We start from the raw sequence: 24813 nt of genomic DNA, 5'->3' as shown, positions 1-24813 counted from the left end.
TAGAACAAACATGAAGTTGAAACGTATTTATCAACAGCCAAAAAAAAAAAACAGCGTTTTCGTATTTTGTTAGGCAAATACTTTAATAATTTTTTTGGAGATAATGATTTCTTACTGAAGTTCTAGAGTATATTTCCTAAAATAATGGTAATATCAACCATATTAACCATGATTAAGACTATTTGATAGTTAAATAAATCTGGACCATTAATATGTAAAGAGGACAAGTGTCACAAACCTATATAGGAACTTGAGGAAATTGAGGGAATGAGAAATGGAGGGGAGTCAAATCCAAAATCCTTTTTTATGTTTGTATAATGATAGTGTATGGATAAAATTATCATTTTTTATTTACTTATTTTAAAGAAGGCAAATTAATTAAAGTATTTTCCAACTTAAAAAACATATGCAAATAATTATTATTTTGGTTTCTAAGGAGACAGAAGTGAGTAACTTATGGAAAGAAAATATTTCTATTCAATTAATTGTGCAGATTATTAGAAAAATAACCCATCTAAATTTTTACTTGCTTGTGTTTACGTAGAAATTAAAAATAATGTACTGTTATTTGGTGTTGGTTGGAAAGGGACATAGACAGAGAGAGAGAGAGAGAGAGGGGTATGAACTGTGGAGGGGATGAAAATAATGCGACAATGATTTCCTTAATGTTTAAATGAGGAACCACTTCTTCTCTCAACTGCCCCTACCTTTTTGACAAACATGCTTGTAGTTGTAGCCATCATCACTAACTACCACTACCAGTAATTGTTCCCTTTCTAAACTTCTTCTTGTGTCCATAAGTATTTTTCACATGACCCATTTTTTATCTATGAAACGTTTTTGGATAATTTCTTTGAAATATTTGTTGAAATTTTCCACAAATTCTGAAACTATTTTTTTAAAGCTTTGTTCCATCATTTGGTACGTACGCGGTTAATTGAATTCATACACTGATTGTACAATTCGAACTTCCCTTCTTTTTGTCGGTCAATATTCATACGTATATGATATTAACGGTGGTAAATGGAGAATAAGATAATAATACTGTGTTTGACTTTTTTTTCTCATTACTTTATAATATATCATTTTATACTGTTTGGTATAATATTGTATGCTTTTATAGATAAAATATTTGAATATGTATTATGTTTTTTATTTGACTATAAGATACTGTATAATAAATGAGAAGTTCATTAAAATACGTTTATAAATAGTGTACTAGAAGATCGTGGTTAACTAGTACATGTACAACCACATATAATGCAAATAGATAGGAAGAAATAATACAAGAATTTAAAGTGGTTTGACTAAGTCTATATTCTTAGGACAAAAGTAGAGCTAATTGCTTGGGAGAAGAGTACGGAGATAGCCGAGTAATCGCATGGGGTTCGATTTACTAGCTTTACCATGCTAAAAGTAGTTTGGAGACACACATACACACAAGAGAAAAAGCTAATTTTGAGCTTCGGTTGGCATTAATGCCCAGCCATATCGGTGGTACGCACATGGATTGTGGTAACATGCCATGTTGAACCTAGCTTGACCGAAAGATTGGGCAAATAAAGTCTTATGTTGAAAAACTATAAATAAGGTGAAGGGTATTCTTGATGTGTGAAGTCTTTTGGTGGTTGTGACGATTTATTTTCTTATATTATCTTGGACAATTCCTCATTTTATGAGTTAACTTTTTGATTGCGTTTAGGTACTAGGTCCACTTTATTTTATCATGTTATGTTGTTCACGCTCTAGTTGGTAGCTTGAGCATGTGGTAGTGCTAGTATCCCACATTGATGGTGGATATAGTAATTTATCTTCTTATATAACATATCGGTGGTACACACCTAATCTCGGAGTTTGACATGTGGATTGTGGTAACATGCCACATTGGACTTAGTTTGACGGGGATCATTCGGAGTGCAAATAAAGTCACGTGAAAACTTTAAATAAGGTGAATGATGATACTTTAGATGGTGTGAGGTCTTTGGTGGATGTCATGATTTGTTTTCTTATATTATCTCGGACAATTTCCGTTAACTTTTGGATTGCGTTTAGGCACTAGGTCCATTTTTTTTTTATCATGGTATAAAATCCAAATTCATCTCAATTCTTAGTTTATTTGATATTAGACCTCCATGTTATATTGTCCACCCTCTAGTTGGGTAGCTTGAGCATGTGGGAGTGTTACTATCTCATATTGGTGATGGATGTTGCAATTTATCTTCTTATATGATTTTGAACAATCTCACCTCGTGAGCATTGAGATTTAATTAGGCCCAAAATTCTTTATTTTATTATTTTTCATTATGAATAAAAAGAATAACATAATAAAATATAATAAAAATGCGCTATCTAAACAAGTTGTAAGTAGATAAGAAAGAGGAAAAATGTATTATCAGAACTTGTCTAAACTGTTAGCTTCATACTTTTATGTGCTCTAAAATAAACGAAGAGTTCAAAAAAAAAAAAAATTAGAAAACACACCGGGTTACTCTTAGCAGCAAAGGGTCAAATATACCTCTCTATTTTCGAAAATGGTCTAAAAATACTCCCCGTTATACTATTGGGTTATCTATACCCCTGCAGTCATACTTTGAGTTCAAATATACCCCTCATTTAAACGGAGGGACACGTGTCATCGTCCTGTTGGTCAATTCTAAATATCTCCTAATTAATTAAAAAGACACATTACCCATATTCGAAAAATATTTTTTTTTTTTGTAAAAACTGGAAAAAACTAAATTTGTTTTTACTAAAAACTGAAAAAAACGAAAATATTTTTTCTTTTCCAGTTTTTACAAAAGATTTGCTTTAAAAAAACTGAAAAATATTTTCTAAAACAATATTTTTGTAAAAACTAAAAAAAAAAAACTGAAAAGTAATTTTCTAAAGCAATTGATAAAAACTGAAATATTTTTAACTAAAAACTGAAAAAAAAAAATATTTATTTTTTCAGTTTTTACAAAAATATTGCTTTAGAAAATTACTTTTTAGTTTTTTTTAATTTTTACAAAAATATTATTTTAGAAAATATTTTTCAGCTTTTTTTAAAGCAGTTTTTTTTTTTTTTTGTAAAAACAGGAAAAATAATATTTTTAATTTTTTCAGTTTTTAGTTAAAAACAAAAACAGTTTTTTCCAGTTTTTACAAAAGAAAATTGATTTTCAGCTCTTTTTTTACAATTTTTACAAAAATATTTTTTTAGAAAATATTTTTCAGTTTTTTCTAAAGCTGAAAAAAAAAAAATTTTGTTTTTTTCAGTTTTTAGTAAAAATAATTTCAGTTTTTTTCAGTTTTTACAAAAAAAGAATTGCTTTAAAAAATTATTTTTCGGATATGGGTAATGAGTCTTTTTGATTAATTAGGAGATATTTAGAATTGACCAACAGACCGATGACACGTGTCCCTTCCTTTAAATGATGGGTATATTTAAATCCAAAGTATGACTGCATGACTATAGATAACTCAATAGTATAACGAAAGGTATTCTTAGATCATTTTAAAAAATAGAGAGGTATATTTCTCCTTTGTCGTACTCTTAATTACTCATAACCAACGTCTCAAATACTTATCTCAAGAAAATAACAACATTTAGGCCTGTAGCATTACTAGGGAAGCTATTTATAGCCATTTGTTGTTGAATTGTTTACATCGAAAGGTATCGTAAAAAATAGAACATAACAGTACTAATTTTGTATAGAACATTTATCACACTTACTATACAAAAAGAAAGCTGTTGGGAGTAGTGTGTGTGAAATGTGTAATGAATGAAATGTCAAAACGAAAGCTGATTTTGACCAATTATTCTTTACGAAAGCCAAAAGTACACGACAGACAGTGCCTGGACAAACTTGCAAGATTAACGCTGTGTCATTTATTACTCTTGTTTCTTCCCCCTTTCTTTATACCAAAATAATAAATAAGTAAACACTTCTCGTTTCTCTTTTGTCAAAGTATTTGCAGCTTAGGTTATTGTCTTTTTGACTTTTAACTCCTCAAAAAGAAAAGAAAATTACCCTCTCTCCCCTCACTTTTACTTGCATACAGTAGACTTAGCATACTACTTAAGAAATAATAAATAAAATGTATAATTTATTATGATATCCATATTAATTGATGTATAGTTTTAATAGATTTGGAATGAGTAATTAATACTAAGGGTAAAACAGAAAAAATAAATTATTTTTCTCTTGATATGCTAAAAGTAATAAGTAAAAATAAAAATTTATTTTTAGAATACTTGACAAGTAAAAGTAAACGGGAAAGTAAATTACTATAAGAAGAGATTGAGTTAAATTTAAGCTCGAGATCTCTTATCAAGCTTCCATTTGTACATAAATTTTTTTTTTAATTTTTTCAAAAAAAAAAATTGTTCATGTAATTTGATCAATTTTAGAAATAATTTTAAAGAAAAATTTTTAAGTTCCAAAAACTGGTTTGGGCTAATTTTTGGATGAAAATCTTTTACTTTTACTCACAAAATTTTTATTTTTTTAAATGCATGTACAAACACAATTTCAATTTCCATAAACTACTTTTCAATAACTCTTTTTTCAAGTTTCAATAAAATTAATCCCTAGCTAATAACAAAGAAATCTATCCATCTAATTACACTTCTTCGCGTTGAAATTAATGTAGCAGTTCAATAGTTAAATTCTGTTTTTACCTTCTTTTTCTTTATTATTTACGAAAGTGATCGGTGTATGTTTTTTGCAAGTTGCACCACGTACTTTCTGATCCATTCAACTTATATATATATATATATATATAACTAAAACTTTATAGAAATATAAATGTTGTTACTTAATTTTATCAAAAGAAATACTCGTGCAATAACAATTAAAATTTTTGAATCCATCTTTATTTATGACCTAGTTCAAACATAAAAAAGTTTTAAAAAAAAAGAAAAAAAGAAATTGGAAAGCCTGTCGGTGACTACCCATTGCCCAATGTAAAAATTTCTATTTTCTCAAATTTTTGGACATAGTACCATAATTTCAAAAAATTCAAAAAGAATAATAGACAACTAAAGAGAAGAGGTAAAGGTAAAGGTGGAAGACAAATGGGAAAGTCATACCAGAAGAAGGAACAAAGAGAAAGTTGAAAATGGCCTTTCACCGGCTTACCCATAAATTCCAAATACAAATAATAATAGGCCCAAACACATCTACCCAAATTCCCAAATCCCAATACCCCCCCCGTACCCCTGCAAATTCAATAACCTCGAAACAATTTTTTTTTTTGACATTACCAATCAAGAAAAAAACACTCTTCTCTAATGAAAATTTCTCTCTCTATCTCTAGACCTTCAGAAAACACAGACAGTTTCAGAATATACTAGTACTGGTACTATTACTAGTAGTAGTAGTGTTGTTGGTAGGGGTGGTGTAACTAAATTACAAAAAGCTAAAAATACCCTTCTTTTATTTTCTCTCTCTGTTGCATTTGGGCATTTGTTGAGCTGAAAATGGGAGTTTCTGGGATTGCAAGAAGGAAGAAGAAGAAGATGTGGAATGGCGAAACTGCCCTTATGTTGTTGAAGAAAGAGGTAGTACCGTTTGACCAACGTTGTTTTGTAAATCCAAGGCTGTTTCTGAGTTTTCACAGATTGAAGGGGGAGATGGAGGAGGACAATGTAGGCGTCTCTATGTGAAAAAAAAGAAACTCTCATTTGCGTGGTTAAATGGCAAACAGGATGGAGCCAGGCATTTTTTATTTATATCAAGTCCTTTTTTATTTTGTTCTTCCGTTTTTATTTCTTTATATATAGTTTTTTTTTTCGCTAATGAAAGAAAGAGAACTGTTATACCATCTTGTTACTTCTGGTTGGTGCTTCCTTTGTGAATTTTAACACATTTTACTTGAGGTGAAGAAGCTAAATATTGGTCATGCATATATAACGAAGAACCTGCTGTGCTAAAAGAAAAAAGGGAAAAAAGAAAAAAGCAAAAAAAAAAAAAAAAGACAAAAGAAGAGGTTAGAACTTGAAAAATGCTTTTATCATTGTACTCATAAATGATGTAGTTGGTGGCTGTCTATTTTTATTTGATGATGATCGGTCTTTTTCCTAATTTTTCATTGATAAAGAAATGTATACTTGAGTAGAGTATAATTTACTTTGCTGGTCAGTCCTTTTCTTATATTCTCACCTAGTTTTCTAGTATTCTTTTTTCTGAATTTATTTTGGAAGGTTAAGGTAAGAGTATTTTTACTTGTCATAGTTGAGACATCTAAAGATGCTTCAGAAGCTTCTGAAGTTCAATTTTTTAGCTTTTATTAATGGCTGTTGGAAATCAGTTTGAGATCAAAATACAGAACAGATATGGATAATTCATGTAGCGAACGCCAACTAGTATTGAGGTGTAGTTATTGTTGTGCTAATTCTGAAATTCTATGTGGTTCTGTTTTCTCTCTTTGATGAACACGAATATTAACAGTTTAGACCTTTTAAGCCTTAAATAGAGGTAATTGTGATAATTGACTTGCGACTTCTGCTGCTTGCTAATCGTAGAGTAAGTTAAGTCGGGATATTACTTAACAATTTTCTGTAATTGTTCCATCTTTTGACAATTAACAGTGCAGAAAGCAAAGTAGTTCTACTAAGGCTGCTAAAAACATAAATTGATCAAAATGCACGTCCGTTTATCTTTTATTTCTGAAATATCATGATGTTGTTGCGCGAAGCTTGTTGTTCATATACTTATGTTTCACCTTGTAGTGCACATTTTGCCTTCATGTTTGTTAATACTGTTCTGTTTAGAACTCACCATTTTCTTAATGGTATTTCAGTGAAAGAAAAATGCGGATGTTCTCAGTTTCCTTCCACAGCTTGCATAATCCAACTCCGTATTAGTATTTTCAGCTTAATGTTTTTGGTACTTATAAGGGAATATTGGTCTATTCTTGGACTTTCACCCCAATAATTATGAACCATTCAGAAAAGGTTAGAATGTTGTGGCAAAGCTTAAATCATCTCTTTCCCTATGTTCATAATAGTCTTTAGTTTCGGGATATCTAAGACCTTGGTTTAAATCGTTAAAGGATTTGCTGCGTTAAAGAATTGCATTTTCTTTTGAATCGGTGATGTTTTAGTGTAAGTTTTGGACTAGCTGGTACAGAAAACCTCACTTGTGTTTGTAGATCAGATTAAGTGCATTCTCTAAGTTTCAGATTTTGCTCATGTTTAGTGCTTGGGCTTCATAATCTTGACCCCCTGTTTGTCATCTTTGCAAATCTGCATAAAACAATCTTTTATTGACCCTGTGCTGAGAATGGTAGTCTGCTGTGTGCCTCACTAAGCATTCTGCTGAGGATATATCAAACTCAATTCTTCTTTCGAACTTGCTTGTTGAAGGCTAATCGTTCAGTGGATTGCTTTAAAATGTATATTACCTGGTGAGGAACTTTTCTTCTGTCCTTCTTGGTTATACGCTACGAATTGAGCTACCTAGCAAATCTCCTATCAAAAAGAATTTAGCGAAGGACATTCTTGTTTACAAAGAGTCCTCCAGCTCAATCTTGAACACTTAACATACTAGCCATTCTCATTTGCTTAAGTTGTGTTGATATTTGTTCATTCCGCTTCGGTTTTCTAGTACCTTGCCGTTGCTACTGCTTGGCTATTGCTATTGCTATTGCTTTCTTCCATCTGTTTTTCCGGTTCATACATTTTTGGTTTCATTTCCTGGCTTGTTGATATTTACGTGTTTCTATTCTTCATCTCGAGCCGATGGTCTTTCGGAAACAACCTTTCTACCTCCTCAGGGTAGGGATAAGGTTTGCGTATACATTACCCTCTCCAGACCCTACTTGTGGGATTCCACTGGGTTGTTGTTGTTGTTGTGTTGATATTTGTTCAAAGCAACCGGTTATCAAATTTTGATTATTTATTGAAAGCAACAGTTTGGTTAAAGCCAAAGATTTGTCAGACCACTGTTCTTATCTCTGTCTCTGTGCTTTCTTCCTTTTCTTGTTTACTTGCCTAAAAGTGACTGTTTAGATTTGCATTCTCAACAGGGGAGGGACACAACTTAACTGTAAAGATCCTCCACCTCCAACCATAAGGGTGAGGATTCGAGTCACCAAAGTAGGGAAAGGCCAACTCTATTAGAAAGAAGTGATTCATTTTTAGGAAAATTTGAAAAAACAGCTGGTTGAAAAAGCTTTTTACTGCAAAAGGTTTTCAACCTTTTTTGAAACAAAACTCCACCTAACACTTTCAGTTAGTGTTTGTTTGCCTTTCTCTGCCAGTATGCAAACAAAGGGGTTGCCTCAAAAGTTGAGACATGATGTTATAACATGTGACATTTCCTTGTGAAGACTGAATCCAGCTTCTGTAACATGACAATTTGTCCTGCTCTTTTTGCTATGTCAGTCTATAGTTTTTTTTTTCACTTTCATTAGCTTTTTAACCCAGTGGATGATAGGGATATGTCTAGTGCTATAGCTGCTTGCATATTGGTGAACTCTGACCTAGGACCACTTGTTTGCTGCCCGAAATTCTTGCTTGTAGAGCAGATGAAGTCCTTTTTAAATAATCTTTTCTGTTATATAATCTGATTTATAGGACCCTTTTGTATTGTGATAATCTTGGCATTCTTACCACCAGAACCTGTTTCTCTAGTTTTGTTTGTCATTCTTGACTGATGAAATTTTGTTTGATAGTATTCTTGTAATCTAATTTTTGCTTTTCTAGATAGTTGTGATGAATGGCGAGCATTAGGTATATCATATGGAGGTAGGGGTGTCAAATGGGCGGGTCAAAATGCGTTGAGTCAATATTTGACCCGCCCAAAAGTTACTTGGGCTAAGAGTCAAGATGAGCTAAAATTTGGGTCATAGCCTAACCCGTCTAACTCTTATCAAGCTTTAATATGTGTTGTTTTCTTATGAATTTTATAATTACTAAATAAGACTTTTTTTTATTTTGTTATATAGTATATATAACATATCAAATAAAGAAAAAGTTATTTTAAAGATATTTTGATAAAGTTACTTGGATTAATTTGGGCTAAACGTCAGTCCATCTTTAAATGAGTATAGATGGGTTGAGTATTCAACCTTAGACAGGTTGGGCGGGTCATTTTGGGCTTCGGGCCAAATTTGTCAGCCCTATATGGGGGTGTGGAAGAATGATTAACCAAATAACGGCTATTTTTATTCATTGGTTTCTTTTTGTTCATTTTGTACAAAGGAGGTGAAAAACATTTAATGACAGCTTGGGTCAGGTTCAAAGCTTATCTATAGGTAGAAAGTTTTCTCCTCTCAAATCAGTACCAAACTTAGGAGTAGACAAAATTTAACAAGTAGAAGGAGCAACTAACATTTCACTTGAACTACTTTCGTCCAACATCTCAATTTGAAACCTTATTATAAAAAATGTCTCAGTTTTTGAATTTACCCGACATAAATACGTTTTAGCTATAAAAAATATATATTTGTTTAAACTAGACTCCTTTCTGCGGTAGACTTTCTTATTTAGATGCGCAATTCTGGGATAGCTTATATTTCAATTACAAATTTTAGACGAAATCATCACACCATGATTAAGGCAACATATCTGTAGAATCCTTCTATTACACAGATTTCCTCTGGTTATCATCGCGCTATAATCAAGGCAACATATCTATAGAATCCTTCTATTACGCAAATTTCCTCTAGTTTTCCATAAGCGGGTCAACAAACTCAAAAAAAAAACTTTTGAAGAAAACAATTGCAAACAATTAGCTACAATTGAATTGAATTTCGCGACATAATGTCAAAATTGACGATTATGCTTCAGCTCAATGGTCGGTGGGATAGTGTTGGGAGATACAAAGATTTTGATGTTGACGGAATTGTAGTCAAAAAAGATTCAAATTATAGTCAATTGAATTTCGCAATTGCAGAGCATCTAATGATCGATACCTCTGCAAAAATCATCGAAATCAAATACAAGGTCAATGAACGTTGTCGTCCAATGAAAATTCGGAACGATATGGGAGTTCGAGTGTATATGGAGACGAAAAAGGAAAATAAAAACTTAGGAATATATCCGCTGTGTATAACAATATGTGATTTTGATTTAGAATGCAGTATGTCGAATACGAGCACAATTGTAGGTTTACTCTATTTTTCGAGTGCCGATGTTTTCAATTTCAAGTGTTCTACAATTTTACTATAAATTATCTACAACTATACTACATAACAAATGTAGTTCAACTGTTATATCTCTAAATACAATTGAAGTGTAACTGTCACACAGTACTTAAGGTTTGAAAAAATAAAAATGTGATCACAGTTGAAAGTATCTACAAGTATTCTGTCAAATACTGAACACCTGAATATACAGAGGTCTGAATTACTATACTTTTAATTAAGTGCAAGTACTTCTGATTATCGTAATACTAATGTGGTACATTTGTCAAGCAATTGTAACATAATTGGAGAAGTATCAGGAACAATGAAGTTGATTGACATGCCAACATCTCCGACAATTGTGGAATATGAAAGTATCATCATAACAGAATGTCACGATCCCAATTTTCCTCCGTAGAATGTCGTGATGACACCTAGTCTCTAAGACTAGGTAAGCCTAACAAGCATGCGAAATAATTGAAATAGTAATCTAAAAGCTCAAAACGCAAGCAACTGTATAAATTAAAAATTACAACTCAAAGTATATACAACTCCCAAACCCAGTAGATATAAGTCGCAAGCTCTAGATACAATGTTGCAAATATCCTAAGCACCACTCTCTATCAAAACATAACGAAATAAGGAAAATACGGGATAGAAGGGGACTCCGAGGCATGCGGACGCGGGCAGGTGTACCTTGAAATCTCTAGGAAGCAACACAACACTCTAATATCGAGGCTGATAGGATGTACCTGGATCTGCACAAAAATATTTGCAGAAGCGTAGTATGAGTACACCACAATGGTACCCAGCAAATGCCAAGCCTAACCTCGGTAGAGTAGTGACGAGGTCAGGTCAGGGCCCTACTGAGGATAATAAGAAACAAGAGAGAAAATATAATGATATGATAAAGTGATAGGGAAGTGTAACAATAGAAATTTACGGAAGGTAACAACACGGAATCAAAGAAGACAAATACATACGTAAGGAAACAAGAATCTTACAAGTTAAGGAACAACAACAACAAATAGTACAACAAATAGAGAAAATCAACAGGGGCACTCCCGAGTTACCACCTCGTAGTCCCAAAAGTAAATATCTCACAATCTTTCTTCATACCACCCATGTGTATCAATAATTAGGGGGTCGGTGCTAATATACTCAAAACGACCGGTCGGGTCGTTACACATCACATATGCCAAATGTAATTGAAGTAGGCCAAGTTTACCAAGACAATCAATCAATTGTTAGTGTAATAAAATACTATTCTGTCATAAATAAGTTTCAATTTAGGGTAAAAAGGTCTAGTACAAAAAGGTAGGAATATTTTATTTGTCAAATTCAAATTGTGTATAAGTTGTAGCTTTTATGTATATAAATTGTTTGAAATAATTTGTTGTGCATAAACAACCTCGTATTCTGTAGCTACAATTTGCATAACATTTATTTAATTATTTTTATTCTGTAGTTACTGCCTCGTATGTGTTGGGGACAATTGTACGTGGCACTTCAAGTCCACAAGCATAAATGAATCAACATTGTTCAAGGTTCAAAAATTCAACAACTTGCACACATGATCTTTGATGGACAACATATATATACAACACAAAGCTACTGCCATGGTAGTTGGCAGCGTGGTGATGCCAAAATATGTGGATCCTAAGACAATATACATACCAAAAGACATATAAACTGACATGTTGTCAGAACATGGTGTGAACTTAACATACAAGCAAGCTTGGAGAGCAAAGGAAAAGGCTTTGGAATTTTTGAGAGGTCAACCTACTGATTCTTACAGTCGCTTGCTGAGTTATTTGTATATTCTGGAGAAGACTTATCCGGGGTCGGTAGTAAAATTACAGAAGACTAAAGATGGCTATTTCTTGTATGCATTTGTTGCTCTTAGTACGTCCATCAAGGGTTGGGAGCATTGTAGGCCAGTTGTAGTAGTCGATGGAACATTCTTGAAATCGGCATATATGGGAATCATGCTAAAAACTAGCACAATAGATGCAACAGGTAATGTAGATTAATTATAAAAATATTATAATAAAGTTATTTCTGAGACTGTATTTTTTATATTTTCAAGTTTTATTACTGAAATTGAATTTATTTTTGGTACCTATGTGATAGGTAGCATATTACCACTAGCATACGCCATTGTTGATTCAGAAAATGACGCATCATGGAGGTGGTTTTTTGAGCAATTCAAACATGCATATGGTGAAAAACCAAATATGTTGTTATTTCGGACCGGAATGAGAGTATATTGAAGGCAACATCTACTGTTTATACCGGCATGCTACATTATGCTTGCATATGGCATATTTGGACAAATGTATGGTCGAAGTTCATGAAAGGTCATCTAAAGTTAAGCGAATTGTACTTTGCCACCGCACAATCATACACGCTTGATGAATTTAATGAAAGAATATCAAAGATTGCTGAGATCGACACACCTGTTAAAGCATACCTATACGATATTGGCTATCACAGATGGTCTCGGGTACATGCTACGATGAACAAAACATGGACGATGCCATCAAACATTGTAGAGTCCTTGAATGCAGTAACCAAAGATGCAAGAGAGCTGCCCGTAGTTGAACTATTAGAGTACATGAGGACTCTTCTTGAACGTTGGACTAATGAAAAGTTATTGAATACAAATGGTACGTTCACTTACCTTGGGAGAAAATACAACAAAGAGTCGGAGGACAACAAGACATTATCGCAGAAGATGAGAGTAAGTTATGGGCAATAACATCAGATCATTTATTTCATCAAACTAAATATATATTGATAATTATAGATATGTTGTTGTATAATTGTAGTTATTTTGTCTTTTATCTGTTGCTGACAACTATTATATGTTTGTAATGAAATTGTAGGTGAGGGCTTCAACAAATTACATCCATACTGTGATAGATGATGTGAAACGCTTCATTATTTGCCTTGAAAACAAGAGATGTAGTTGTGGACAATTCCATCTTGATGAACTTCCTTGTCCACATGCTTTGGCAGCTTTGAGGCATAGGAAAGAGTCTTATAAAAACTATTGTTCTCTTTATTATACGAGGGAGAGCCTTCTGTAGACTTATGAAATACCAGTAGACCCATTGCCTGATGAAAGAAAATAGAATGTGCTACAACATATAGAAGAAGAAGTTGTAACAAAAGATCTTGTAGGAATGCTCCCAAAAGGAAATAAGAATTGATATAGTATAAAGAATTTTTTTTATTGAGTACTGTTGATGATAATCTGTTCTTTAAGACATATTCAGTTATATTTGTTATGTTCTGAAGAATTATAGTTGTGGTATAATTGTGTTGCTAATTTGAATAAAGATTGTCTCCTATAATGAATGTTCGGTAAACAGATTTCAACTCTTAATGCAGTTGGTTTGTAGTTGTTTTGTTCAAAAACTGGATTTATTTATTAGTTTTAAGCTTTTCCTAACAACACTGATAAAATTGAATAGATTTTGTATTTTTGTATAGTAGTTGTAGACATAATTGTAGTTATGCTGTAAAAAAATTATATAGTACCAATATCGAGATCAAGTACTAACAACTTTCAACAAAAAAATATGCTATAAATGTTTTCTATTGTAAGTAGTATAATTCTAGACAAAATAACAAAACAAAAGGTAAAACAACTGTAGCACAAATCTGCTACAAATAAATCGTAGCTGAATTGTTCTTAATAAATAATTTTCCTACAACTCTAATACAATCCAGCTACAATTAAATACTTTCACTATAATTGTTTTTACTAAAAAGGGCAACTGATTCTTTTTATTTCGGACTCGTGTTTTCTCCTTCACAACTGGTGCACCTTTTCTTCTTGCTAATCTCCTAGTCACCTCACTTTCACTAATTGCACCAAGCTCTTACTTTTTCCTAGCACAATCCCAAAGAAGCGCTCCATAACGTTTATGGTGTTGATCAATATCAGAAAGGTCTTCCTTTGAAATCGAGAGCTGTCCAATGCTGACATATTCTGCAAATGCCGCCACGTATACACCACAGTCACTGTAATAAATAATAATGAAAAAGATTTAGCATTCAATGTAAAATACAATTGGTTAAATTGAAGGAAAAGCAGCACATAGAGTGATCCCTCTTTTTGTTAGGGTATCTCACCGACCAACCACTGAATGTCAAGAGGGTAAGTAACACCTTTTTCAATGTATGCCTTTGTGTTCTTATAGTTGATGTCTGGGTACTTGCCATAGAAGTTGGTGCATATCAAGTAGAGGGGGATCATAATAGCAAACTTGTCGATAACAGATTCAACAAATTTGTGATTACGTGAACAGACCATAGAATCATAAATATATAGAACTCTATCGGTAAAGTCAAACAAAACCAACAACCAATGAAATTTCTCAACAATGTTTATGGGCATAATCACAAAATCAACTTTGTCTCATGCAACATTTGCAAGTAATCGGTACCCCAATATGTATTCTGATACGACGTCCTGGGGTTTGACAACAGCAAGTTTCCTATTGGCAGGAGTATTACTGTACCTCTCATAAATTTGTTCTATTCTAGTCTTGAACATACAGTCAGTGGTTGTAAACCGTGTTCTGTTTTCAGGACCATACTTTCATCAAGAACTCATATCCTTCCCTCCAAAACTAAACCGCAACTTTGTACATGCAACTTTTCAACCCCACACAGCGCATTGCCTCTAACATGCTAACTCGTGACACTACGAAAATTCCATAATAACCTCTGAACCTTGAGAAAATTGAACATCCTATCAACCGCGAACCTTTTATTTAACTCAATCCAGGAGAACATCACCACACACAATATAGCTTCTATAACTGTAGCAAACACCAACTCCAACCGTGGTCATAACCATGATGAATTCTTTGAAACTCATTAACACATATCCAAGCCATCATAACTGAATCCTTTTAACTCAGCCAAGCCACGCAGGTCACCAAAACCCAAGAGTATTGCCACGAAATACTTGTAGAGACTCACCACATCATAAGTACCCCAAAGAACTAATCGTATCCATTATTGTGCTGATCTAACCTACTACCAAGCTATCACATTTCTATTAGTTCCTTCCGAATTGCCATCAAGCTGGCACTTCTCCTTGTTAGAATACCACGATCCTCACCCAAAGCTCATCACAAGAGATCCTAGCATAAAACCACACCGCCTTAAGGCCCATAAGCCGATGTACTCCCTCTTAAGCACCCCAAACGTATCGCAACCTAGATATCCACTCTGAAGAGACCTTCTGTGAATCTGAAGTAGTTTCCTCCACCTTTCCGATACCGAAATGTAAAATCCATAATGGTATAGAAATATCGCGAGTCTCAATACCATCCAATGTAAACCTCAGATCCTAGCCATATACAAATACAGGAAATTCACAATTGCTACATGGAAATCTTGAATCCATTAGAACTTTCTCAAGAGTTATCCACTCTGCTAAAATCTCAATTGCACCGACCAAACGGGCCGAACGACCTGTGCCCCATTAGCACATCAACACCCAAAGAAGTGACCCCGCCTTAGCGCAACCGAGCAAATTTCTACCCCATGCGCACTACATCCATCACGAATAACAACTCAAATCATTCCATGATTTCCATATACCCATAAAGCGTAATATAACCCGTATCCAGAAATTTCCTTGCTAGAGTCATCCCCAAAACCAGCCTCTACAAGTCATAACTGATTCATAGTGTACCTCAAACCGAAATCAACACAACACATAACCATGCAATCAAAGCGTCGATAGTAGACTCCCCCACTTAGCTCAATGCCATATAATAGAACATCTGATAACTCACTATACCCATACTCTATTACTGCCATAATACCGTAGGGAGATTCAACTAAATCCTTCATAAGCTCACATAACACAAACCATATAGTACCTTAAATAATTTACTAAGCTCGTATACATCCACATGACGGTCAGGTCGACTTTCTCAACCAAATTCAAATTCAGATCTCAACACATATACCCTGCTGGTAGAAAAGAAACTCTCCACACAATATTATAAGGATCACAGCTCTGTAGATTACTCCGCAGGATATAATCCACATGCTTAGCCTTAAATTGGCATCTTGCTATACCCTTTTGCAGCCATGATTACTACGCCATCACTTAATCTTCCTGAGTCTTAACTCACAACAAGACATGAAAATCTACTTCGTTCCACAATTAATCAACATGAAAAATCTTTCAACACACTCATAACTCAAGACTATACGTCACATCAAGACATCAATCTATCACCCAATAGTCCTTTTTATATCTCAAGCAAACTATTTTCGTCACAATCAAACCATCTGAACACATTCCGCAGTCACATCATGTTCATCGCATAGCCATCCATCCACTCATCGAGTCATAAATTTCACTCATAGGGACACTACCAAACATATAAGTCCAAAAGAACGTACTCATACAACCAAAATCCCCGTGCTCAAGCTACAGTCAAACCCCGCCCTAAAGTCCTCTAGACTGGCCCATCATCAACACACCGAAATCATATCTCGCGCCTCATCCATAGAATCACAAGCCAACAATGCACAGCTGATACCGAGCGCTCACATGCGCACACAAATGCATGGAGAGAATTCAAAGAGTTATGTTTCAAGTGAATCAATGTCGTACGATAAGGAAAGAAAGATGGAAAATTTATCCTAAATGCCTTGTAGCCTCTCAAAGATAGGTATGGACGTCATCATACCGATCCGCAAGACTCTACTAGACACTTGCTCATGACTTATAGAACCTATGAACCTAGAGCTCTGATGCCAACTTGTCATGACCCAAAATCCATCTAGTCGTGATGACACCTAACCCAACCCGTCAGGTAAGCCAATTAACAACTATCCAATTTAATGAGATTTAATAAGAAAAGAAATGATAATACAACTGCTTTTATACAAGAATTTCCCAAAGACTGGTAGTACAAATCATGAGCGTCTAAGATTTAGAGTTTACAAAGCTAGTATGAAATAAATACATCATCTGTCCGAATGTACATAAGCAGATTTTCATAAGTCTAGAGCTACCATAAACAAGAGGCAGTTGTGACTGAAATGCAGGTACGTCTTCAAATCTAGCTCCTGCCGTGCACAACAACATCAGCATCCAACATCTGTATGTAAGGTGCAGAAGTGTAGTATGAGTACAACCGACCCCATATACTCAATAAGTAACAAACTTAACCTTAGGTTGAAAGTAGTGACGAGCTGGGACAAGGGTCAGAGTCCAACTCTAATAACCAATAACATCTTATAACAACATAATTTAAAATAACACAAGTAATAACTCAATAAATAGATGCTCAACTCGTATACAATTCCGGAAAATAAACATTTTCTTTTCAAGTATAACAGTTAAACTCAAATCTTTTGCCGAAATCACCGAAAATATGAGTAAGCTCGAAATCTGTGATTTTTTTCAAAAACCCTTCAACAGTAAATAAGATGTTGCATTTTCTGATAGCATGAGGAAAATACCTCTCTATGCCTATATATCAAGTATGCATGTCTGATGCAATGCAGCACAGTGATGACCTCGTGTACTCACACTCTCAGAGTACTCAATCTCACTGGCTCACATTTCCACTCATCACGCTCAATATTCAGCACACTTAGTCACTCGACATTGTATAGGGCAGATCCAGCCCAAACATAAACGACAACTCGCGCACAGTCATTTAGTACTGTATATGGCCAATCCAACCCAGGGAAGATCCAACTGTATATGGCCAATCCAGCCCAGGGAAGATCCATCCCAAATATATATATGATAACTGACATGCAGTCACTCAGTACTGTATAGGGCCAATCCAGCCCAGGGAAGATCCATCCCTCAATATAAATAATTAGGCAAGATCCATGCCGAGGGCAAATCCATCCCTCAATATAAATAATTAGGCAAGATCCATGTCAAGGGAAGATCCATCCCTCGATATAATATCAACTGCGCTCACTGTGGGTATGTAGACTCCGGAGGGGCTCTTCAGCCCAAGCGCTATAATAAGCCAAATCCAGGCATAAATCAATAAAACATGTTACGGCGTGTATCCCGATCCCATAAATATCATTCACAATCAAGCCCTCGGCCATACTCAGTCATCATTCTCTCCACTCTATCGAGCTCACAATGTCATGAAACTAGTCCAAAATGATGATATGATGTATCAATAAATAGCAACAGAGACTGAGATATGATATGCAATGAATGAACATGACTAAGTACGAAATTACAATTTAAACATATAATTCGACAGCATAAATGACCTCAGTGGGTCCCAATTATATCAGCATTTGCCTAAGCATGATTTCTAACATGAGTCACAACTCTATTTCTCTAACATATGAAGAATACATGAAAAATACAAGTCAATTGGCTACGCAGCTCTACGGAATCGATCGAGTCTCAATTTCAATGGTGCATGCCCACACGCCCGTCACCTAGCATATGCGTCACCTCCAAACAAATCACATAACATGTATAATCGTTCATACCCTCAGCTCCAAGTTTAGAAGTGTTACTTACCTCGAACAAGTCAAATCAAATATCGAGCAAGCCAAGCGATGCTATAAAAATGCCATCTCACGCGTACCGACCTCCGAACGGCTCAAAACTAGCTAAAAGCAACTCGAATACATCAGATAATGCCAAAGGAAACAAACCCAATCGATAAAGGTCGAATCTTTAATCAAAAGCCAAAAATCAGCCCAATAGTCCAACTCGGGCCCGTGCCTCGGAGCTCGACGAAACTTATAAAATCCGACAACCCATTCAATTACGAGTCCAACCATACTAGTTTCACTCAAATCTGACTCCGAATCAATATTCAAAACTCGAAAACTCACTCTATGGAACTTTAGGCAAAAAAAATCCAAATTTGCTCTTTTGAAATTATCAATCAAATGCCAAAAACGAAGATGGAATCACAAAATATAATCAAAACCGAGTGAAAAATACTTACCCTAATCCATATGGTGAAAATCCTCACCAAAATCGCCCAAATCCAGCTCCAAAACCATGTAAGAAAAAGTTACTAAATTCTGGAATAAGTAAAAAAAATGCAGCAGTTATTATAGCTCGATTCAAATTCAAGATGTCCCCAAAACTCACATTTGATAATCCTAACATAATCCTTACGAGATTACACCCAAGATAGCCTTTTGAATCACCCAATTTGGCCTTAAAATAAGGGAGAATAATGTTTTGAAGTTTTAAAGGAAATCTGAAAATTTAAGAGACAAAAATGACATTTAATTACTTTACACCAGAAAATCAGCAACAAAAGAATTTTCGTTTTAGCACCCAAAACTCATTCGGAACCTCCCATACACAAACCATATATGTATTTCAATCATAAAATACGCTACGAACTTGTTCGAAAATTCAAAATACCGAAATGAGGTCATCTTGACCCGATATTGACCATGGTCAAACTCCAAATCCATAACTTAACTTGTTTCTCAACGAATGATCCAAAACACACCCGAGCCCCTCGGGACCCCATTTAATCATACAACCAAGTTCTAAAATACGATACAAACTTATTAGAAGTTTCAATAACATCAAACAACATAAAAATCACGAATCGCACCTCAAATCAAACTTAATGAACTTTTGAACTTTCAACTTCCAAAACTCATGCCGAACAATATCAAATCAACTCGGAATGAACTCAAATTTTGCACACAAGTTTCAAATGATATAACGAAACTATTGCAACTCCCGTAACCAAAATTCGAACCCGATATCACCAAAGTTAACTTTCGGTCAAACTTATAAACATTCCAAAACTCCAAATTACCAACTTTCGCAAATTAACGTTAGAACCTTCAAGAAACATCCAAATGCAAATCTGGGCATACACCCAAGTCCAAAATCACCATATGGACCTAACAGAATCATCAAAACTCCGATCCGGAGAGTCAAACTTGGTCAACTCTTCCAACTTAAAGCTTTCTAGTTGAGAATTGTTCTTCCAAATCAACTTCGGATCACCTGAAAACGAAAACCGACGATTCACACAAGTCACAATACATCATATGAAACTACTCAAGACTTTAAACAGCTGAACGAAATACAAATACATAAAACGACCGATCGGATTGTTACAAAACTCCCTCAACCCAAAGTTCAACCTCTCACCCTTTATCTCTGCTATAAAAAAAATGAGAACCGGATGCTTTCAATTCATACTTCATGAGAAGGTGAATTGCCTGATTTTGGATACATATTTTGGGCATGTAAAGCCCAAAATATATCTTCTTAAATAACTTTAACCCATTTTCAGATAATAACACCTTGATTTGGGCAGGAACAACAGGGTCGGATAATGTCTAGAACCTAGTGATGCCATAATCAAAATCACGTGGTGCAAAAAATGTTCGATTCAGCACCAAAAAAAATAATAAGTTAATAAAATATGTTTAAAGACCAAAAAACAAAATAATGACAATTATACTACACTTTAGCTACAACTAGAAAGACATTAATACATTGCATACAAATAAGTTGCAAAATTAGTAAACATATATAACAACTGAACTACATTGAAACTACACATGCACTAACAAATTTATGTTTAGAGTAATAAAGTAGAAACTAACAACTAGACATAATATATACAATTTGTTTACAAAAAATGAAACTAACATTTACAAATAGAGCAAAAAATAACCAATAAAATTAACTAAATCATGTAGTACATTCCCTAACAAAATTATTTCAAATAATAAATGACAAATCTATAATTTCCGGAAAAATGTAAAAAAGTTGATAACCAACAACAAATATACACAATGTAGATAAAATTTTTACAAATACAGAAAAACAAAAAATAGGTATAGTCATGAGAATGAAAACATATTTTGTAACTAAAAAAAAAAGTAAAAATTATAAGAACTACAATTTTACTTTCTCTAATGACTGTTGGGGTATATTTTTAGGAGATTTTTGAACCTTCTTCCTTTTTGAAGGTTTGATAGTAGGAGAAACTTTGATTTTTTTTTGCAGGTTTCAGGATAACTTCTTCTTCGACGAAATCATCACCACAAGTAATTTCTTTGCCCTTCCGCTGTACTGATTTAGCAGATGTCGAAGCTTCACCAGCATCCCTGTCATGCTTGAGTTTTGTTCGCGCTTCTGCCCTAGCTTCACGAGGAAAAAGCTTGGACTTTGTCTCTGATTTTGCATATCTCGATTTCACTATTTTTTTGGGTGAATCATGTGAGAAAACACCCAAATCAATAGTAGAAATATCATAAATATTAGCTTTTTTTAGGGCTATTCTTCGGAAATCCTTTCTTCTTCATCGTAAGGGAAGAAAAATTTGAAGCAGATACTAATTTCGTAGGATTTTGAGAGAGAAATTAGAAAGTTTGAAAGAGATATTATAAAAAAAATTTGAACAAAATGGAAGAGAGCGTTAATGGAGGGAGAGAGTATCAGAATCGTGAGGGGTATGGACAGAGAAACGTGGGAGGAGTGGGTTATGTACGTTAGCGATATTATAGGAGTTAATTGATATCTCATTTAATTCCTAAAATGTATATAATTAGTAAATTGTATATGCCTATGTAATTAAATTGAAACTTGAGTAGGGAGAATAATAAGATTTCAAATAATGTATAGGAAGGTAAAAATCCTAACAAAAAATTATGTTGTATGTCCTTTCCCAAAACATATTTCACATGAAGGAGAGGAAAGAGTATTTCATGGTACCTTTATCATCATTTAGGAATTTATCCTTTCCTTCGTCTTCCATAGAATCTTTTGAAGTATACGTATGAGATATGACACATGTTAATGTAATTATTATTTGATTTATGCTTTGGCTTTGACCAAGTAATTTTTTGAAATGAAACTAAGTAGGCGTTTGGACATAAAAATTGTGCTTAAAAAAATTAATATTTGGAGTTAAGTTGAAAATGTTATTTGAAATTTAAAAGTATGTTTGAATATGCATTTCACTTGAAAAGTGGTAAAAATTGCTTTTTCAAACTTGAAATTCATCTTCAAAACGATTTTCAAAAATTCAGTCAAGTTTAATTTTCTTTTTTATATGTCCAAACGGCTCCTAATTCTCAAACACATCTCCTAGGAGCATGAATTGTGGGAAGTAGATTAGGGCCCATGCCTTTCTAAGTAGTCCATCAAAACTTTAGCCCAAAAGAATCTGGTACATGGACTAAACAATTCATTTCTATTTTCAGAGTAACTAACTGCATTTGAGCATTCAGTAATTTTTTTGAAGAATTAACCCAAATAGTCGCTCACCCTACCACTTAATCTAAAAATAGCCGGTAAATGTATAATATATGCATAATTTATGTATTATATATATATATATATATATATATATATATATATATATATATATATATATATATATATACTTATGTATAATCAATGTATAATCTATATATATGGCTAAAAAAAGTAAACAATTAATATGGCCGACTATTTGTCTAAAAATCCCTAATTTTTTCCAAATTTTGGTACACTGACCATAAGGTTCTTGCCAATGACGTAGCAGCCCCATCTCGAATGAATGTGCAAAAAAGTTAAGATTACATAATTTAGAGGTGCAACAACTTTAGTCACATATTAACGAGGGGACGCATTACAAAAATTAACACGTAAAGAAACTGGAAATAGAAATCTCATGCGGGCCATCCTATTTTCTAGACAAAATGTGAATGATACTGTATACGGTCGAAAGAGATTTCAGCCTTGATATGTCCGGTATGGTTCGAAAGGTGGCGTATCGAAGTAAAATTCCGAAGGGGGGCACGAACTAACCTCGAACCCGGGGAGGCCGGTCCGTGTCGAGATCGATATCATTATCAAACTCGAACAAGAATCGAACCATGACGTGGGTGGATCTATCGTGTTGATAATCCAAAAACCAACCTACATTGATCTGGAATCAATTCGAGGGCTCGAACCAGGATCGGGCTCGAACCAAGATCACAAGTTCGAGCCGAAATCAAGCTCGAACCAAAATCGAGGATTCTAAGCAAGGTCGAGCTCACAGACAAAAGCCGTTGCAATCCCACTAGAGGGAATCTTGGCAGAAATTATGAAAAAGCTGATTTATCATGGGTCTCCCACTGAATGTTTATTTTATTATGCTTGGAGCCGAATCCCTCCACTATAAAAGCGCTCGATTATCATTTCTGTAAAAGGACATCTTTTCTCTGAGATTTAGATTATAATGAAAGTATTATTTCCTCTGCAAGAAAGAGTGGTTATTCCAGTTTTCTTAGATTGATTCTATTTGTTCAATCCCAAGGTTCACTGTTCTTGATTGCCTTGTTTAAATACATTATCTACAATCTATATTCACATTTTATTCATCCTTGCATTTTGTATTAAGTTGCACCACATATCTTCGGAACTGCGTATAAATTCAACTCTATCCATTTTTCGGGTAAACAGTTTGGCGCCCACCGTGGGGCCGAGGATAACAGTGGTCACTTATTTCCGAAAACATCTTCAATTCAGGGTCAGCTACGAATGGCCACCGATCAAATAGCTTCACCGACCGATTACGAAACCGGCCTTCAAGATGAAACCAACAACTTGGCACCACCCGAGTCTCGGATCGAAGTACCCGAGATTCGAGCCGAAGTACCACTGGATGTCAATTCACAAATTGCTTTGGAAGCGAACCAGCGTTCCGAACCGGAAAGAAGCATTCAGGGCGGTGCTCGATCCGTAGCCCAAGACACCTAAAGCCCAGGGGAAGTCGGGGTAAGCTTACGCATGATATTCGATATGTTACAAGCCCAGCAAGTAGCGATAGCTCAGCTACAGAGCCAAACTCGTGCACAGAGCAGGCCGGTTTTCAATCCACTTCGAGAAATCACCCCCAGAATAGAGCCTGCCATAGTGAAATTTAACGAGCAAGAATCGGGGACTACTCCCGGAATCACTAAATTTCTCGAAGAACTCACAAAACGAGTCGAAGCCAACGACAAGAGGGTGAAAACGTACAATGCCAGGGTCGACCAAATCCCAGGGGCTCTACCAATGATAAAAGGGCTTGATTCAAAAAAATTCATACAAAAGCCTTTTCCGTCGAGTGCGGCACCTAAGCCAATCCCTAAAATATTCCGTATGCCCAAAATTTCCAAATATAATTGTACGACCGATCCCAACGAACATGTCACCTCTTACACATGTGCCATAAAAGGCAACGATTTGGAAGACGATGAGATCGAATCCGTGCTGTTGAAAAAGTTCGGGGAGACCCTCTCGAAAGGAGCTATGATCTGGTACCACAATTTACCACCGAATTCCATCGATTCTTTTGCCATGTTAGCAGATTCATTCGTAAAAGCACATGCTGGTGCCGTAAAGGTTGCAACGAGAAAATTAGACCTCTTCAAAGTAAAGCAAAGAGAGGGAGAAATGCTGAGGGAATTCGTATCCCGATTTCAAATGGAACACATGGAATTACCCCCGGTCGCAGATGACTGGGCCGTACAAGCTTTCACCCAAGGGTTGAACGAGCTAAGTTCGACAGCATCACATCGGCTGAAACAAAATTCGATCGAGTATCCAGAGGTAACTTGGGAAGATGTGCAACACCGATATCAATCAAAAATTAGGGTCGAGGATGATCAGTCGGGGGCCCAGTACGGACCTGTTCATCAGAACAAGTCAGTTAT

General features: G+C 34.7%; 1 protein-coding gene across 1 annotated transcript; it reads left to right on the top strand.

Annotated features, from left to right (window-relative positions):
- The first annotated feature begins 11810 nt into the window (after nt 1-11810).
- On the top strand, nt 11811-13205 carry LOC107808128 (uncharacterized). Its single transcript, XM_016632618.1, has 4 exons — nt 11811-12132; nt 12247-12377; nt 12464-12856; nt 13002-13205. The coding sequence occupies exons 1-4, from the start codon at nt 11811-11813 to the stop codon at nt 13203-13205; spliced, it is 1050 nt and encodes a 349-aa protein (XP_016488104.1).
- The last annotated feature ends 11608 nt before the right edge of the window (nt 13206-24813 follow it).

This window comes from Nicotiana tabacum, chromosome 12, assembly GCF_000715075.1.
Source record: "Nicotiana tabacum cultivar K326 chromosome 12, ASM71507v2, whole genome shotgun sequence".
Lineage (NCBI taxonomy): Eukaryota > Viridiplantae > Streptophyta > Magnoliopsida > Solanales > Solanaceae > Nicotiana > Nicotiana tabacum.
The sequence above is the reverse complement of the archived record's forward strand: the minus strand, read 5'-3'. Positions and strand labels throughout refer to the sequence as shown.

Bases quoted from the DNA above. Each gene is read 5' to 3' on its own strand.
- LOC107808128 (XM_016632618.1), top strand. From the start codon at position 11,811: ATGTTGTCAGAACATGGTGTGAACTTAACATACAAGCAAGCTTGGAGA. The intron at 12,133-12,246 runs GTAATGTAGATT...CCTATGTGATAG, and splicing joins TAGCACAATAGATGCAACAG to GTAGCATATTACCACTAGCA. The intron at 12,378-12,463 runs GTATATTGAAGG...GTATGGTCGAAG, and splicing joins TATTTCGGACCGGAATGAGA to TTCATGAAAGGTCATCTAAA.